Source organism: Camelus dromedarius, chromosome 19 (assembly GCF_036321535.1).
Source record: "Camelus dromedarius isolate mCamDro1 chromosome 19, mCamDro1.pat, whole genome shotgun sequence".
Taxonomy (NCBI): Eukaryota; Metazoa; Chordata; class Mammalia; order Artiodactyla; family Camelidae; genus Camelus; species Camelus dromedarius.
Window position 1 is genome coordinate 11,647,225 of NC_087454.1, and position 12,701 is coordinate 11,659,925.

At 44.0% G+C, this 12,701-nt stretch overlaps 1 protein-coding gene across 1 annotated transcript in view; it reads right to left on the reverse strand.

Moving 5' to 3' along the window:
- KIF13A (kinesin family member 13A) overlaps positions 1-12,701 on the reverse strand; it is a 172,616-nt gene that overhangs the window by 11,971 nt on the left and 147,944 nt on the right. The window contains 10 exon segments of the mRNA XM_031435159.2: positions 782-934; positions 1,203-1,295; positions 1,948-2,124; positions 2,368-2,492; positions 3,782-3,837; positions 5,533-5,659; positions 6,911-7,010; positions 8,656-8,694; positions 11,618-11,764; positions 11,955-12,087. Coding sequence (XP_031291019.2) covers positions 782-934; positions 1,203-1,295; positions 1,948-2,124; positions 2,368-2,492; positions 3,782-3,837; positions 5,533-5,659; positions 6,911-7,010; positions 8,656-8,694; positions 11,618-11,764; positions 11,955-12,087 — 1,150 coding nt within the window.

Here is a 12,701-nt window from a genome sequence, read left to right on the forward strand (position 1 = left end):
AAAAACATTTTTTATAAATAAAGCCAGGAAAACTGCTCAACTAAAAACATGTTGTGGATTTTTAGACAGATGGGCAGAGAAAAACGTGGAAGAAATATTGATAACTGTATGTCTCACTTGCAAAAACTACAGTCAACTTTTATGTTATTTGTGCTTCACTCGTGCAGCAGTTTGGGGAGAATTTCTCCGAAGGGAAGACTTTTCGGACAGACGCCAGTCTTAGTCCGCTTGTCATTCAAAGCACACTTCACATGACTTCAACTAATGACACCTCCCAGGTAGTGCCACTACCTAACGGATTATTTTCACCTGAATATCCCACTTTTCCCACAGAAGTTAACCTGGGGCCAGAACTTAGGGAGACAGTACATGGTTAGGCATGTGGACTCTGGAGTCAAGCTTCTTGGGTTTGTATTTGACTTTTGCCACTTCTTAGCTGTGTCATCTTGGGCAGGTTGGCTAACTTCTGTCAGTCTCAATTTTCTTATTTATAAATGGGAATTATGATAGTATTTACCTTACAGGGTTATCTCAAAGATTAAATGAAATAATGTATCAAAATGACAGGCTCACAGCTTCAGCAGGAGGTATTCAATAAAATGTATTTAAATTTTTGTTACTATTTTGTCAAAGTAACTATCTTGTCTAATGAGATGGCTACTCAAGTTTTCCTTCTCTGATAGATTTAGAGAGAAGGTGTTTGATAAATAAATACATCCTTGTCTGTCTGGGGTGAAGGCTGGTCATTTCACCCTCCAGTCCAGATGCTGCAGGTACTCACCTGCCGGAGCCGCTCAAGGCTCAGAATGTTCTCCACCTGCAGCACGCCCCGGGTGTACTTCTCAATGTATGTCTCCCCGTCTGCCGTGCCTTCATTTTCACTTCTTGCTGCCATGAGGGCCAGTGTTTCCCGGTCCTCAATCTCCTCTGTTGCCTGGCATGACAAGAAGGCAATTAGAATACATTTATATGAACAATACTCTTCTCAAAACTGTGGTGAGAAGACGATTTAATAACCTTTAATGGGAAAAAAATACGAAAACGAATATATGCATGTATATGCATGACTGGGATACTGTGCTGTACACCAGAGATAGACACATTGTAACTGATTGTATTTCAATTAAAAAAAAAGTTTTGAGAATTAATGCATTCTCCATTACTTATATTTTGATAACTTTACAATATAATATACACTTTACCTTTGGTATGTTGGATACTATTTCATAGGTTACACCACAGGAATAAAATATGTTTTTCAATGATATTCGCCTCTTCAAACTCTGGGTGAAACTCTGGTAGAAAAGGAAAGCTGAATTAAGTGATGTGGAAAATATAAATTGTTTAGTATTTTACAAACAGTAAATGCATCTTCACTTACTATGTTTCTGATACACACACGATACTCAGCAAAACAAACAAAAAAAACTGAGCTAAAAAAATCCTTGTCTCCATCCTAAAGGACAATAATGTCCAGCTGTTATTTGGAGATTAGAATCCAGGTGTTTTTGTTTTTGTTTGTGGTTGCTCCTTCCTCCTACTTGCTGTCTCCTTGATCCTGTTGGGGTTTCATCAGTCTATCCTGGCAAAGCCAGAAGAAAACTCAGGAGCAGTGTTGCTGACAGCACCTCTGAGATGAGATCTAGGGAGGCATCAGGTTAGGAATTTTGCCCCGCTTGGACCTTGCATTTAGCCTTTTTCAAACAGTGAAATGGCATAACTCCACTGCCTCGTAGGATTATGGGTCTCAAATCGGTCCAGGTGGAAAAGTCCTTTAGTGGATGACATTCACCTCTGCTATCCTCGTGCTCTGTTACCTTTGATAAATGAGGCCAGGATGGTAGCAGTTTGCACAGCCCCTGTATTAATGCCCCAGAACACTGCTTTGTGATAGAAGGAAACGGCTTTGAGTTCATACACGCAATGGCAGAATCAGGCCGTTACTACCTGTTTGTTGTAAATATTGGCCGCAATCCGTTTTCGTAAGACTAGCTCCATAGCAGCTGGGTGGCTGAGCTGGACTGTGGTCTTCACGATCAGGTAAATCCTTTCATTCTGTGGGGTGACCCTATTCAAGTGGATAGAATCATGCACCGAGGAGTCCCAAGAGGCGGTGGCTGAAACCTAAGGGGAGGGGAAGCACGGGGCCACGGAAACAAGACATCACACACTAGAGAAAGACAGTAAGGGCAGCTCTACTGAATCCCAGATGTTCTTCCTTGCCTTTTACAACAAGCCCATTCTATTCTTTTAAAGTTCCCAGTCCTCTCCCCCAATGCCCAGACCACAGCAGTTTAATGGGAATACAGGCCCACAGGCATGTGCACTAACCTGAAGCCCTCTGAGAGAATCTTAAGGGCCACTGACCTCCTCATCACTGTGCTTTATGATGGGCAGGTAGAAAAACTGGCTGCCATGCTCCTTGGGGAGGATGGAGTTCACGCCTGATGCATGGGGGCCCACGAGCTGCTCGTTGGCACTGAGGTCATCCGCTGGCCAAGTGCAGGGCACAGAGACAAAAGTGGGGGGAGGGTCAGATTTTAAGCAAGCACCCGAAATTTTTAAACATGCTTTTTACAGATGAAGTTAACATGCAACGTATTTTTATTTATTCATTCATTTCTCATTCTGCAGTTGAAACTGAGATTCCTATGCTCACAGCAGCTTTTATCTTTTACAGAAACAACCCCAGGAGCCAGAAAGGTGCCTCTGTGACTCTCCCATAAAATGGACTGAATATATTCTGTATGCAGTACTAGAAGCAAATATTTTCACTACATAAACACACCTTAGAATTTTGATGCTTTCAGATGTCAATTGCTCCTACAACCTAGTGTTAGGTTTGTTGTCTACTTACATAACTTACACTAAAGTAGAGATCTGAGTGATTAAATGATCAATTTAGAATCAAAGTTCTGAGCACTTACGAGAAATCTGAAGACTATCTTCTTCCAGTGCCCTACCCACTGTAGGAGTCACCCTTCACAAGTCTCTATATATAATCATCCAGCCTTTGCTTGTATACCTCCAACCACAGGGAACTCACCACTTGACAAGGCAAGCAGTTTTTTAAAATGCTCACAGGAAGAGCCAAAGCCAACCTCCCTATGTCTTCCATTCATCCATTACTGGTCTTCCTTCCAGAAGAGAGGTTTTCACCATGCTTTGAGGATCCCAGGGGCCCAGCAGGAGGGCCTGCCAGAGCCCGCCTGTCCCCAAACTCAGCAACTCTGCTGCCCTACTCCACACATGTGGTTCTGTTCACAATTTCACTTTGAAAATGGATTTCACTGCTAAAACACATTGAAAACCCTTGTACTAGGTATGACCAAGTTCAATTTAACTGCTATAGTAAAGTACAACCCTTCATATAGGGTTGCAGGTGATCATGTTCTGGAACCAGCACTGTTGGGGGTGGGGAGCCAAGGGCACCAGTCAGAAACGCAGACTCCTAGGCACTCGCAACGTGTTAAGATTCAGAATCTCTGAGGGTGATGACTTTCTTGGGTAATTTCCACGCCTGTTAACTTTCAGAGCAGTAGCTGCTCTCATGTTTTTGTATGCAGTTTTCAATCTCTAAAGTGCTCTCTTTTTAAGAATAAATTTCCACTATGTCTTCTAGTGTCATAGTTTTATATATTTGGTTGAACTAAAAATGTCACCTAGTTAAGGCATGTGCGTGATCAGAGAAGAGATTTAAGGATCAAAATATGGTGGGTTTGAATAGATCACAAGCCGGGATTCACTGTGATAAGCCCTGCAACACCAGGTGTCACCTTACCGTTCAGATCTAGGAAGAGAACCGGGATGTGGGTTTCCATTCCAGGTGGCGGGATCCTAAATGTAACAACAATATTTAATCACAATGAAATATGTGTTTTATATCTTGTAAGGTAATCAAACACCACAGAGGCATGGAAGCAGGAGAGAAACATCGTGGAGACAGAGGTTCTATAAATGAAGTACTTTCACATTTCTTGACGTCCTTGTTAACAGAAATCATGGGAACCACATGACTTACCCAGAGAACTACCACTTAAGTGAATTATACGAGGTTAATTGAAATAGATTATTCGAAGCCTTTCTGAGAATAATTCTAGTGATGGGAAGAAGGGAAGGGACTGTAGTTACTGGGGGCACAGGGGACAGGATCAGAACCCAGGGGAAGTAAGCAAAAGGGACAATATTTAAAAAGCTCAAAGGAAGAGAGAATGAAAGATGTGTGGAAGGAGGCAGGTTGTGTGCAGAAAAAAACAAACTGTATTGTATCAAAAACGGACCCCTCGGCATCAGAATCACCTCAGGGGCCTCTTACAACGAAAAGTCCTAAGACTTTCTCTCCCACATCAGGACAACGAGGGATGGGATTCCGGACTCGACATTTTACAAACACTCAAGATGCTCTGAAATTGGAAGAAGAAGAACTGTCTGGAGAGGGACTCAAAGAACAGGGCAAGCCTGGGAACGAGCTGGCTGTTTATAATAAGTGGCTGGCAGGCACACTGCATGTGATCTACAGGATTCCAGCACACAGGGGACTCTGCAGGGAGAAACACCAGGTTACAAGTTACAGTCCCAGGAACTTGGATTTTCTAGTTTCATAATACCATGACATCAATTACACACCCATTTGTCATAACGGACACAACTAACATCACTGATGTCTCTACGCATATCCAAGAGAGACTGTCTGGGCAAGTATACCCTGTGTTCAAAAGGAACCTGATTTCTCTTTAATGTCGAGAACACATTCTTGTAAAACGAATGAGAATGAGAATAAGAAGCAGCAGAAGCAGTTACATTTAATGAATGAGCACTGTGGACAAGGTGTTTTATATATATATAATATATACATACATATAAATATATGTATTTATAATTATATATATAAATGTATATTAGAGATATATATCTAATCCTTACATCAAGTACCAAAAAGGTTGCTCCATTAATAGATTAAGAATAAAGCCTCTGAGAAGATAAGGAAACTTAAGATGTTAAGTGCTGCAGCTGGAAGCTAAGTCCAGATCCATCTGGCTCCAGAGCCTAAGAGAACCTGCTGTTTCTTCTGAGTATCAGGACTGACTGACTAATCGACTGACTGACCAACCAGTGTGTGTGCAGTGCTGAAGTGCTGACTCTACGTTGGTGACCAAACTGAAGAGGCACGAGGGCAAGTAGGAACATATCTTCCGCCCCTTTCAAGTATCCTTTGGAAACACCCTTCTTTCAAGCCAAGATAGGAGAATTTCTGGAGATCAGGAAACCATGTCCAAACTGCTCTCGCCAAGGAACTGAGGAGTGTGGTATCTGATTCCTGGCCAGTGACACATGCTCTCTGGCTTCCTGTGAGAGGAAGGAGGCTTGCAGGGGGCGGAAGAAGGGGGAAGGGAGCACTGGAGCCGGGCAGCCCTTCTCCGGCAGCCCATGGTACTTAACACTTCCTGTGGCCATCCTGGAAGGTCACTGATACGACTCGCCGCAGGCCACGGCACCAGCCGTCAGGCTTGCGCAGAGGGAAGAGGGACTCACCAGTCGGCAGGCGCCCCGGGGATCCCGCTGCCCGGCGCGGGCACCAGCACAGCATTCCTCTCCTCCGTCAGCCCCACCCACTGCTCCACAAGCCGGGCTTCCCGCTCCACATCGTCCTCCGTCTTCTCTGAAGGACAAAAGGAAGGGATGAGCGCCAAGAGGGAGAAAGTACTACTTCTAAGTTTAAAATAAATCCACTTTCACTCGGTGATGCCCACAAGTGGCTTAAACACCCATGATGTCCCAGAAAAGGATGGGAGGCTTTGAAGTTTAAGCTCAGAGAGGCTAGGACACATGCCTAATGGACCATATGCCAGGAGGAGTAGACAGAGCGCTGGAACAGAGGTTAGAAGACTTGGGTTATTTTACAGGTTCTGCGATTTGGGAAAGTTATTCAACAGATGAGTCTTGGCTTCCTAATTTGTCAAACAGGGATAATACAAGTCAGGTCTACTACTGTCAGACGGATCAAGTGAAATCATGGATGTGACCTTGCTTTATAAAACTACACATCACTTGATAAGGACAGACGATTAAAAAAAACACCATGTACCGTACTCTGCAAAACAAACTTATTTTTCTTCATGCCTGTTATAAAAGGGATATTTTATATGATCTATTTTGAAAGTTCTCTTACCCTAATTCAACTCTGGAGCCACCTGGGCATAGGCAGAGTGAGTTTTCATTAGCAGGCTGAGCACACACGCAAATGGAGACCACACGCGGACCGGGGGGCTGAGATGTTTTACGGAGGGAGAATGTCTGCTAACTTCTGCGTGAGGGGGATTAACATTCATAATGTGTCCTTTGGTGTAGAAACAAACATGCTGAATGAATCATAAAGCCAGGATGAGAAACCAAGGTGTAAAAGCCTACTTCTACTCTAGAATCCAAGTGGCCGTGGCCAGCACACGCAATCCGATCCCTGGCGCTGGGGGGCGGGGAGTGGAGCTGCAGGCTGGCTTCAGGCTGCCCTGGACGAGCCGAGTGCACGGCCGCCGCCCAGCGGTAGTCGGGGCCGACCTGCCAAGGGCTGTGGTTTCAGCAGTGACCCTTTATCTGCTGTCAGTCCCAGGTTCTGAGCCTGGAATACCCCATCTGGAGATGTCGGCATACTGATGGCTTTTGCACTCATCAAAACAAAATTTGAGTTTAACTTTTAGTGTCACAGTTAACTCCAGAATTTTATGAAAACTTACTATTTTCAAATTCAGAGCCTCCGTACACTAACCCTGTCCGGTAGGATTCGCTAATAGCTGTAACTGTTACAAGGTCAAAACACAAAGATGCTGCTGTCCAGCTAAGGGAGGAAACCAGCCTGCCACCATTGTCTAGAAGTGAAAAAGCTGCTCCCAGCAAAGAGTTTAATCTCACATACCTTTTTTATTGCTGACTTTTTTAATCTGTTCATCTAAGTATTCTCGCCGTTTAATGAGGGCATCAGACCACCTCTCTCTCACACAGTTTAAGTCTTCTTCCTGACATCAGGGAGGGAAAACATTTTCCTGTAGAGTGCATAGATAACTATTTCTTTTTCTTTAAAAAGATGTTTAAATTGATTAGGGAACTTTTCATTGGGAAAGGCCATTGAACGTTGCCATGGGATTAATACGCCAGAAAGCAGAGAGGCCTCAGGAACACCGCATGCTGACTGAGGATCCCATTACTCAGAAATCGGAGCCCGTGGATTTCCAGAAGGATAATTAAACTTAAAAGCAAGAGAAGCTCAAACTACACCAGCTGTCTGATGAGTCTTAACGTGGTACGTGCACGTACGTATTTAAGTTGTAGCTATGCCTTTGAAGCGTTAGCGATTCTAAGCAGAAGGGCACCATCAACAGAGCCCAAATCACAGAACAGCAAACGGAATGGAAAACGACAGGCATTTTCACCATTCATAGCTCAATGGCCTGACAGCAGGCATTTTCTGAAATGCAAAGGACAGATCAGCGGGGAATCTTTTGAACTTGCTGCAAAGATTTTACCTCCAACCACTACCACGAGGCTAACCGAAAATTTCCCATGCAAAAAAGCCAACATGCAGCCAGCCATGCTAAGAACCCCCAGAAGCAGCCGCCCGACTTCACTGTGAACCACGTGGCAGGAGGCGCACAGGCAGCCACAGGACGTTAGTAAATGGCGATGCTGAGATCCAAGGGGACACTGGTATTTCCCTCAACATTTGTTTTACTTGCTTGTTTTCTTTCTTAGTAAAATTATGAGGAGGGAAAGAAACCTACCAATTCTATTCAGGTTGCTCTTTGACTTGCCTAATTCCAGTCTAACCCTTCAGACGTTACATTAAGAGCCAGACACCTGAGGACTCCTGAGGCTTTACCTACATGGACCCACTTTCTACTTATAGGAAGGCACACTGGGGGAACATGCTTCTAAAATTTATATAGCGAATCAGTACAAAGACTGGGACCCAAACCCAGGAAACGTCATCTTGGTCTGCCACCCTGACCATGACTCTTATCCCACATCCCCCTGACAGTGGGCCAGTCAGTGCTGACTAGGTAAAATTTCACATTTGCACACATATATATATATTTTTTTTCCCTAGACTTCCAAAAACAAAAAGCTGAGATGTAAATTCTTCAGGTTAGGAATAACTAAGGTTGGCCTGAAAGAAAGGAGAAAACTGACTAAACAAAACTGTGTGCTTAAAGTGCCTTCAGTTTTGCTATCCAGCAAAAGTCTTCAAAAATAAAATGGCAGATTAGAATGATGCCACTTTCTTGGGTGTAAGGCACTAAGCGCAGGTTTTTATGTAGAAGAGACAAGTCTACTTAAAGATGACGGATGAATAAGGACAATTCTTAAGACCACCAATTTAATACAGCGATGGTGGTCCTGTCTAGAAAAGGCTTTACAAGCTAGCAGTTTGCGACGGCATAGCAAAAATGCAGTATCTGCTTATACACTGTGAACTGACAGGGAAGCCTACAGAAATCGTACTGTACCCTTGATTAAGTTTAAAGCCAATCAAAAGCGAGTGAAAACTGCGTATTTCCTGCACTAGGGTCCTCCTCCTCCTCCCTGCCCTCTGCTTGGCGGATACTGGCAATTAGCGGCAGCTGTGCCCCATGCTACAGGATTGACAGCAGCAGTAATTAATACCTGGTAACTATCCATATCATCACCATCCTCATCATCTCTCTGGTAGGAAAAAAATAAACACAGAGGACATGCATTTTGTTTCTCAAACAGCACACAAGGAAAATACTTCTACAAGCTTAACACACACATTACAGTGGATAGCACACACAGTATCAGCATAATAAAACATTTAACGGACTCTCAAACAGTGGGTTTAATTCACTTGTCTACAATGACTTAAAGAATTTAAGATTTTTTTTAATATACAGAAAGGCAGTTATTTAAAAATAGGAACTCTCAGGACCTCTTGGCTGGAGACAGGAACCAACACCACTGGGTCAGGCCTCATTCCACTATTATGCAAACAGCTGTTACTTGTTTCTGGGTGAGCTATTTGAGATTCTGAATGGGCTGAGAAGGACAGATGGCAAAACTAGAAAGGACTTCAGGGAGTCTCTTGCTCAACCTCTTAGTTTTAGCCATGAGGCAGCGAAGGCCTGAAGGATGAAACAATTTAACTCAAGGCTCAGGACGTGGCAGGGTCAGGATGGGAAGCCAGGCCTCTAAGTCTCCCACCTCCACACCCCCTTCTCTGCACCACCCCGTTCACTGCGAAGTCAGCACAGGGGAAAACCCGCTGGGAACCTAAGGCAGTGTACAAACTGTCAGCCCTCTGCACCCGCCAGTTCCACCGTCCGCAGAACCTTCCTGACCCGGAGGGCTGAGTGTACTCAGTCACGTTATAGAAGGGATTTGAGCGTTCTCAGATTTTAGCATCCAAGAAGGGGTTGCAGAACCAATCCCCCCGGGTCCCGAGGGAAGACCGGTTCTGTGGACGACACCACTACAGTAAAAGCACAGCTCACTATCTTAGGTACACGGCTGTATCATTGTCCACTATCTACCCTATCAGTAGCCACACCAGTTAGGTGAGAAGAATCAAAACTGTCCTAAACCCATGGCAATATTTTACAATAATTACATAAAATAAGACTGCTGGCAAAAACACCTGCAAAACAAAACCATCATGTTGAAAACAAAAGGGTTTTAGTTGAGGTGATTTTCCTTGGAAACAAGAATAAAGAAATCCCCATTTGCAGAGGGTAGCCACCCCTACTGGCTCTACTCAAAACGAACACTGGGCCATGTCACAACCTTCTTTCATTCCTCTACTGTTATTGGTGGGTTAACATTCAAACAGGAAGCAAAGTGGCCTAGTCATAAAAATGACAAATTTTTCTCAAGTGCTTACAAAATATAATTACATTATTTTCACATCTACGTAAACTTCAAAGTATACTGCTTTTAAAAAAATGCTTTAAAAATGCTGTTACAGGTATTCTCTGCGTAGACTTTATAAAATACACTTTAGTTTTAGTTTGGTAACCATCATGTTCATTTGGATAACTCTAACTTATTAAACACAAGCTTAACACTGCAGTAATTTTTCTTGAATTAATTCCCCATGTTAATGAATAAAGCACAAATAGCTCTAATTTATCATTATTTTTTAGACTAAGGAGGAATTTCTATTAACCGAAAACCAGCCTGAGCTCCCGTGATATATCACTGTTGTGAAATCAGCATATTCTGGGTTGCCTCGAGCTATTGCATCAAAATAATTCTACAATACTATGTCAACAACCAAAATGGTCCTGGACAGGACTGTGAGCACGGCAGCAAACAAAAATAAAAGGTTTAAAACAGTCACAGTTTAATTTTGTATGACTGGTACTATGCTCATTAAAGAGCATTTAGCACCGGGGGAAGGCGGATATTGGAGAGCTAGATTTTTGACAAAAACCTATTTTAACTCAAGAGGCATAGCTGTTTTAAAAAGAGCACACAATCTTTCTGATGTTCCTAAAAGGGGAACAGTCAGTTGGTGACCCATGTTCGTAGGTCATGGTTTAGGACACACAGACTCAAAAGTTTTACCTAAGATCAGAGATTTCTTAAGCCACAAAATTTTATGGCAGAAAGAGACCTCAGAGAGTTATTAAGTCTACCTCATCAGTTTGGAGAGGAGAAAAAGGGAACTTGAAGTTTAAATTACTCAGTTAATTCAAACGAGACTTAAGAACTCAGGTCTCCCCACGCCAAGTCTGTGCTCTGTCCACTGGGCCCCGCAGTGGCTCCCAGAGTCGACAGCCAAGTGAGGGGCTGGACTAGGTTAAGAATACATACAACCAAATTTTTACTCCACACACAAGGAAAAGCCTGGTGGAGGAGCCTCCCCTAAAACAGCAGACTCCAGCCTTGCGCCTTCATTTAGACTCTCCCAGGTTTTGAGTCGGACGCAATTTTGGCCTGGGATGGGAACGGCAGTGTCTGACAAAGCTGTGCCTTCTTCAGGCCCAACAGTCTAAGCCAATGCTCTTTTTAGCTTTCAGGAAAGTCTGAATTTCAGGCCACTGGGGACATGTTTATTCTCACAGAGTCCTAAACAGTTGTGACTGGTAATCAGATGAATTCTTAAAGGTTGCCATCTTTCAGTTTTTTGAAGATGATAACAGAAGATTTAGTAAAAGGAGATGTAATGAACAAAAATGATCATGAGGACAAGTTTTAATTAAAAAAAGAAAAAAAGTAAAGCTTTGAGAGAGTTGGTTAATGATGCCAGTGTATGGGGGCAATTTTATATTAAGAAAAGTGGATCAGGCCAGGCAGTAATGCCAAATATCCAATTTAATTTGGGCAATAAAACCTGTCTAAAGTAAATGAGCACTATAGCATTAATATGTGCTTATAAATAAAATTATTATTAATGAACACCAAGCCAATAGAGTATTTTAAACCTAATAAAAAGGCAATGGATGGAAATAACAAACTGGGGGCTTGGGGAGGAGGGTGCTGCAGATACAGGGTTTAGGCAAAGAGTTCAGTTCTATTCCCAAACAGGTCTCCATCAAAGGTCACTGACTGCCTTCATTCTGCATTAACCAGTCTTTGTTAGGTACTATTTCAAATCTGTTGGTCTTACCTGGTAACTGTCCAGCCCCCTCTGGAGCTTGGTGGACCGGGCAGTCACGCAGCCAATGCATACGGACAAGATGGCTTCGACCATGAGTGGCAGAGTCCCGGAATGCTGTACCGGCTTCACCGTGACCTGTACTCTCCGGGAATGGCCCTGCAGAGGTGGGGGTGTGATGGGGACAGGGGTGCCAGGGATGGGAATGGCGAGGGATGGGGCAAGAGGATGAAGGAAGGGAAAAGAATTAGGGAACAAAGAAACAAATCACTAGAAAATTCCCAGAAACTGTGTGTAAGGTGAGGGGGACAGGGAGAAAACATGAAACGAGGAAAGACAAAGCTGGTACCTGTCTGAGTTGAAAGACACCTCCCGTGTTGACGTCCCTCGCCTGATGGAGTTCCACCGCCGCGTACTCCCCCAGCTCGTTCAGCTCCAGGATGGAGACCCACATCTCTATCCTGCGCGTGACCTCGCTCCACCTGCAGAACACGTCCCACCAGTGCCGCTGCCCGCGGACGTCGTGGCAGGACTGAGCCCCCTTCTCTGAGCACTACGCGCACCGCACTGTGCTCTCTGAATGTCACACGGACTGTTTTCTTACTGGCCTCCCCAAACAACCCTGTAGTACGGGTTCTGTTTACTTCACTGAGGTATAACTTACACTCAGTGAGCTGTCCAGCTCTCAAGAGTACAGCTGACGCGTTGTGACAGACACACACACCTGGGTACCTTACCCACCGTCACCGTGGGAGGTGGTGTCAGGCCCTTCCCGCTCGGTCCCTACACCGCCCGCAGCAGCTGTGCAACCTTGCAGATTAGCTTTCCCTGTCTTACAGTGTCATTCGGATGGAATCACACAGCACTGTCCTCTTCGAGGTCTGGCCTCTTTGATTCAGATCAGTTTTTGTGATTCATCCAAAGGGGTGTCCACAGGACTTTTTTATACATTGCTGAACAATATTCTATCATGTGACTAATACTACAATTTGTTTATCAGACATTCTCACATTGAAGGACATTTGCACTGTTTGCGGTTTTAGGATATTATGAATAGAACTGCTGGGAACATCCGTGTATACGTCTGCTTATGGAC